We start from the raw sequence: 5,665 nt of genomic DNA, 5'->3' as shown, positions 1-5,665 counted from the left end.
AATCCCCCCCCCTCCACCCCCCTCACTGGCGTATCTACAGCCCTACCTGTGCGCCTTCTTGTTTCTTTTCTTTGAGAAAGCCTCCCTCTCCTTTTGTATCTCTTTCATTCTCATGGTAACTATACTGGAAAGAGACCTACGGTCTGTCCTCTCCCGTATTCGATTCTTCTCATCCTTTTCTTCTCGCGTGACTAAAAACACTTGGGCTCAGACTTACAGCCGGTCTCAATCTCTCAGCCAGGGGTACATACACCCCGCCTCCATGCCGGCTGTTGGTGGAATTGCCTTTCACATCTCTTTTGTCGACTTCCCCTCCGTTCTGCTTTTTAGTCACAGCTCCATTCCCTTGTCCTCCTGGTCGAGGTTTCTGCGGCAGTTTAGCTGATGCTGTTTGACGAGCTGTTGGATCAGAAATAAGATAGCTCAATGAAGTGCCCGTTTTCTGTTTCTTCTGTAGAGAGGAGGAGATATGTCCCTCTCCGTTCTCCTCTTCCCTTGATCGGAGAAACGCCTTTCTTCTTTCCACACTTCCTTCTGTTGTAGGGGCGTCGGCTTTTCTGAGAGAAGTGGCAGGAAGATCTCGACCTCCTGCTGTGGCTTTGAGCATAGAAGAGCCAGAGAAGGAAAAGCCTGTCTTCTTATTGGTATGAGACAAAAAAGAAGAAAGAGGTTTCGAGCGAACAAGAAGTTTCGATACAAACTCAGAACTTCCGGCTTTTTTACTTGATTGTTGAAGAGGATTGGTACAATTCGACAACATATTATTGCCACCGGGTGTATATACGCCTCGAGCTGATCCATCGGCTTGCTTTTCTTGTTGGAGTAACGTTCTGTTTTTCTCCCCTGTGATAATGATACACGGTTGTTTCTCGTTCACATAGTCATCCGCTCTCTCTTTCGCTTGATCCATGGTATGACATGTCTTCATTCTTACATGAGATGACTTCACTTCTTCACAGCCCCCGTCATTTCCTCTCTTAGAAACCGACTCTCCTTCTCCGCTTCTTCTCTTCTTGTTCTCCTCTGTCCTGTTAATCACACTCTCCCTTTCCTCTCTTGATGCGATGGTGGCGTTCCTCTGTCGCAGTCGTCTTTTCTTTTCCAGACGGAGTGTATGTACATCTCGTGCTATTTGACCCCACAGTTCGTTGGCATGCTCTGGTGACGGAAAAGTAACATCTGACGACAAATACACCCATGAAGGATAACCTGCCTTTTCTAACGCACATGTAGGTTTCCAAGGAAGACAACAAACATCCTCTTTCTCTCGATTGTCTCTCTCATTCTCCTTCTCTCCTCCTTCCGGGCTATCCATACTAGGACTCAGACGACTGTGGTTGTCCTTCTCTCCCCCTTCATTGCACCCAGTCTTGTCCCTACTGCCTTGAGCAACGCAAAAGAAGGATGAAGACTGAGGAGAAGATGAAGGAGAAGAAGAGAGACAACTTTGCGTCTCCTCTTCTCTCCTGTCCTTCTTGTCCGCTGAATCGCCTGGAGTATGTGGGGAAAGAGAAAAAGTTTGATACGCTTGAAGATCCCGTGTTACACGTCTCCAGAGATCTCTCACTGCCTCGGGCGTACGTGGATGAGTGAGAGGAAGAGCAAACCACGAGGGAAGACCCTTGACATGCACACCAAAGCCAGGTATGGCAACGAGTAGCGAAGAAGATGAAGGTGAAGACGACAAGTGCTGCTCTGTGTCTGAGAATGTGTGACGAAGAGATTTAGGAAGTAGAGAGGAGGAAGAAGATGCTGAAGAAGAAGAAGAAGAAGACGCCAGGGAGGAGGAGGAGGAGTGAGGGTGTGGAAGATGAGCGGTGTTCTTTTGTTCCCGAGTGGTTGCAGAGAATTCATTAGAAAGCTCAGAAGGAGAAGCAGAGACAGAGAGAGGAGCGTCATCATTCTTGTTGATTGTCTCATGCGATGGATATGGAGTGCCGCCGTCATATTGAGAAGTCTCTTCAAACTTTCTTTCTGTGGAATTCCATAAGAAATATCTACGTGTTCGCCGCTGTCGACGAAGCTGTGTTGTTGTCTGGACGTCTTCTTCCTCTTCTTCCCCAGATAGCCATTCAATCTCCTCTTCATCGTCAAAAGGAAAAAACAGATCGCTTTCTTCCTCATTGCTCTCATTCTGCCTATGTGAAAATCCACATTCTATTTGGACACCACCACCATCATCGGGAAACTTATCAGCTGTATGGGAACTCTCTTCTTCCTTTGTATGGTGGTGTCCACTTGGGGTGTCTAGACACCATGTCACCCTCGGGGAGGAGAACTCCTCTACCGTCTTGATGTCATCACATCCAGATATGAGAAGTGCCTCATCATCAGAATCAATCAGAATGGCTTCCTTCTCCTCTTTCCATGAAGATGAAAAGACATCGGCCATCCCGCCTGAGGAAAGGTGAGTCCTTGGAAGAGAACGAGAATGCACAACAGAAACACTGATCTTTCCTCTTTCTTCTTCTAACGGCTTTCTCTCCATCATTACTGAGGATCATCCAGTGGGCACCCTGAAAGAAACATGTGGAAGTTGGAGAGATTTCCTACATAGAGACAGTCTATTGTTTTGAAGATAGGTGCGTAACGAATACCCCTCTATATAACCCCCTCAGGCAGGCAACACGTCAGAGCTACGGGAGCCTCGACAACACAGGGATCGAAAACAGGAGTCAGCAGAAGAAGGGCGAGGAGAGACGGGGGAGGTGGTGATACAGAGAAAAGATTTTGAAAAAAGACCACAAGGGGTGGTCCTGTTCTCTACCGCTGAACAGGAAAAAAGGGAAGACGGAGAAAACAGAGAGACGAGCCCACCTGACAGCGCGAAGAAGCAGGTGAGACGAGTGAATCCAGGAAGTTCAAGTATGTCCGTGCCATCCAAATACCAAGGGCAAACGACGAAGAATGTGGAGATCCTTATCATCTGAAGTGTACAAACGAATGAAAAACAGCTGCTCCTTGGGTGAGACGACCTGTTCTTCCTAGAAAGCGTTTGTCAGCAAGACTTTGTCATAGATAATGAGGAAGAGACAATGATATGGTTTCCTGGTACGGTGCTGTGGGGGGACGGGACACGACTGTGGAGACAGACAGAGACAGAGAGAAACGACAGAAATCTCTCCTGACTCTACCCCGCGACTGCACGACGGCGGCCCAGTTAGAACCCGACTTCCTTTTTCCGAAAGCAGTAAAAGTAACAGAAAATGCTTGCACTTCAACTTTATTGGAAGCACTCCTTCTCTCTGTGGTCAGAAGAGAGAAGTCCTTTCATTAGGATCTGCTTTCTCGGATCACAGAAGCGAAAAGAAGGAACCCACACACGAGAACGCTGAACGGACAATCAATCGATGCCCTTCTTGGCCTGGAAACAAAGGACGGGAGGACCATGAAAGGAGCAAAGAGCAAGTCCCGAAAGAAGAAAGTCGGGAGTTTCCTATCTGAAGAATGCTGTTAGTAACAGAGACCTAGGAGTATCCCTAGAAGCACAGCTGTTAGAGCCACGCGTAAGACAACGAGCGGAAAACCTTCAGCAGCTATGAGGAGGCTGCTGTTCAGGTTGTTGTCTCGGGCGCGGAGTAAGCATCCTGTGTAGGTGCCTGAATCAGTAAGTCTGCTAACGTGAAGCCTGGCTCCGGAAAGAAGAGTTTTGCGGGGCTTCAAAGCGCGAAGCGCCGGGAGGAAGGCTGGTGTTTTGACACACTACACACGATCGTGTCACTGGTAGGAGAAAATTGAGGGATGAAGACAGATTCACTATGAAAAGATGTAAGGTCGACTGTCGCACCAACAGTCAACGAAGTTAAGAGAGAGAGGGAAGTGAACCGAACAAGTTGATGAGTTAACGAGACAACATGCAAAAAGGGAGGCCGCTGTGAAATGAGTCGGGTTGAGAGGCACGCTCGTGAACGCGGCTCGGTGACTCCCTGCAACAGTATGTGTTTCCTTCTTGGCTCGAAGTTCATTCGTTCCGTTCCTCTCAGTAGAACGGACCAAGCAGCTAAGGGAAGTGTGCTTGATCTATTCGCACTTTCCTCGGGTGTTTTACGTTTTACAGGAGAGGAATTGGCCTATTGAACTGGTGCTCCGATGTGGCACCTTGCTGGTGTGGCGACGGATCGAGGGGGAGAGGAGTTGCTGCACATCTTTCTTGGTTCTGAAGAGCGGACATTTCGTCTCAGTTGCAAGCGCTTATTGACAGGAGGAGAAGCTAGGACATTCTCGCCTGCGAGGGTGTATTTCTGGATCTGCTTGTCGTCCCGATGTGAAGGCGAAGGTCTCCGCTTGGTCCGTGCACTACAGTAGCAGCTCCCGCAGCCGCTTACCAGCCTTTCGGAAAAGAATTGCCGGGGCACTGTGACGGAGATGAAAAAAAAGTGTTGTTCGATTCCAGGGTTTCCGTTTGCAGAGAAGATGCTAGTAGTGGAATGACTTCTTTTGCAGCCAGTTTTTTTCCGTGTCCGTATCTGAAACAATCGGTCGTGTATCCCACATGAGAATTTGCGTTTGGTGCCTCTACGCGCTTCAGATCAGATATCCATGTGTCTTGGTATCTACATGAAGATATCACAGCATGAAGTGGTAAGCGCATACCGCAGCTACATTAATGTAAAGAGATGCACGCCTTTACCAGGTGGACGGTAGCACGACCGGCAAGGGATCTTCAGGAGATAGAGGGACGGACGCTTCATTTGTTGGTCAGCTGCTCTTCCGATGGTGGCAGGATGATAACCAACACAGCGTCCGGCTCTTAGCTACGTCGGCTTTTGTGTACGCTGCTGTCGCTTTAACTGGAAGGAATGACGTGGTTGCATTGCTAGCTCACCAACTGCCTGACCGGTGTCATAATGTGAGAGGGTCATCAAACGGGAACTTCACTCGAAAGGACAAGAGATCTTGAACGGTCGCGGGGCAAGCTAATAATCGCAGTGGTGTCTAAGGGGAGGAGACAGAGCGAAGGAACGCTAGTCGCAACAAGCATGGCGGGGAGTTAGTGACGCACTCTTGTTCGTCTTTATTTTATCCGCTTCTCTTACTGTCTTCCTTTCTTCTTCAGCATCATCCTGGGAATCTTCCGCTTTATCTTGCTGTCGTGTTGTCCTCCCTCGCTTGCTCTACTCATGTTTTATCTCCCTAGCACCCTCAATAAGATGTTGTAGTATATTGTACGTCTGTCGGCTAGCACGATTTACCTTCGAACGCGCTCACACGAGCGGCGAGAAAGCCCAGTCCGGAAGACACAAAGCTTGTTTCTACGTCAGGTGACGGCGGGCAGTCGACCAGCTCTTACGTCGAAGATAGCGCAGCACGCCGCACCGGTCTTCCTGTACTTCTGTATTTGTATGGCTGGCTGAAGAGGAGGCGGGCTATGTCCCTCGGTTCCGCTCACTAACCAGGACACCTACCTCGTAGCCAAACCGCCGACAGTAGCTGCCACTCTGTCTGTGTGCTGCTACTTTTTCATTCAAAAGCCTGAACTGACCACTGAGAGGCCACGAAACCGTGCAGAAATCATTGTAATTCGAGGGCGACTGTCATGAACTATTACCGCAAGCAAATGTTCGTAAAAGACTAGAATGACTAAGCGAGTGGGCAGGCAAGGTAAACTACTGAGCTGCTTTACTACGTCCAAACCGAACTGAAGAAAAGCTGTGGGGGGGGGGAA

General features: G+C 48.9%; 2 protein-coding genes across 2 annotated transcripts; one reads left to right on the top strand and one right to left on the bottom strand.

Annotated features, from left to right (window-relative positions):
• Positions 1-217: 217 nt before the first annotated feature.
• CSUI_008561 (werner helicase interacting protein 1) lies at positions 218-4,002 on the bottom strand (the record flags this gene model as incomplete). The annotated part of the gene is made up of 1 exon (XM_068068689.1): positions 218-4,002. A coding segment is annotated over exon 1 (2,274 nt), but the record flags the coding sequence as incomplete, so codon positions are not given.
• Positions 3,642-4,846, top strand: CSUI_008560 (uncharacterized protein). Its single transcript, XM_068068688.1, has one exon. It carries the CDS (start codon positions 3,880-3,882, stop codon positions 4,075-4,077), a length of 198 nt encoding a protein of 65 aa, XP_067919335.1. The 5' UTR covers positions 3,642-3,879; the 3' UTR covers positions 4,078-4,846.
• Positions 4,847-5,665: the final 819 nt, after the last annotated feature.

This window comes from Cystoisospora suis (assembly GCF_002600585.1).
Source record: "Cystoisospora suis strain Wien I chromosome Unknown contig_4833, whole genome shotgun sequence".
In the NCBI taxonomy this organism is placed as follows: Eukaryota; Apicomplexa; class Conoidasida; order Eucoccidiorida; family Sarcocystidae; genus Cystoisospora; species Cystoisospora suis.
This window is presented reverse-complemented; position numbering and strand designations above follow the sequence as displayed.

Coding starts and splice junctions, on each gene's coding strand:
- CSUI_008560 (XM_068068688.1), top strand. CDS start 3,880: ATGAGTCGGGTTGAGAGGCACGCTCGTGAACGCGGCTCGGTGACTCCC.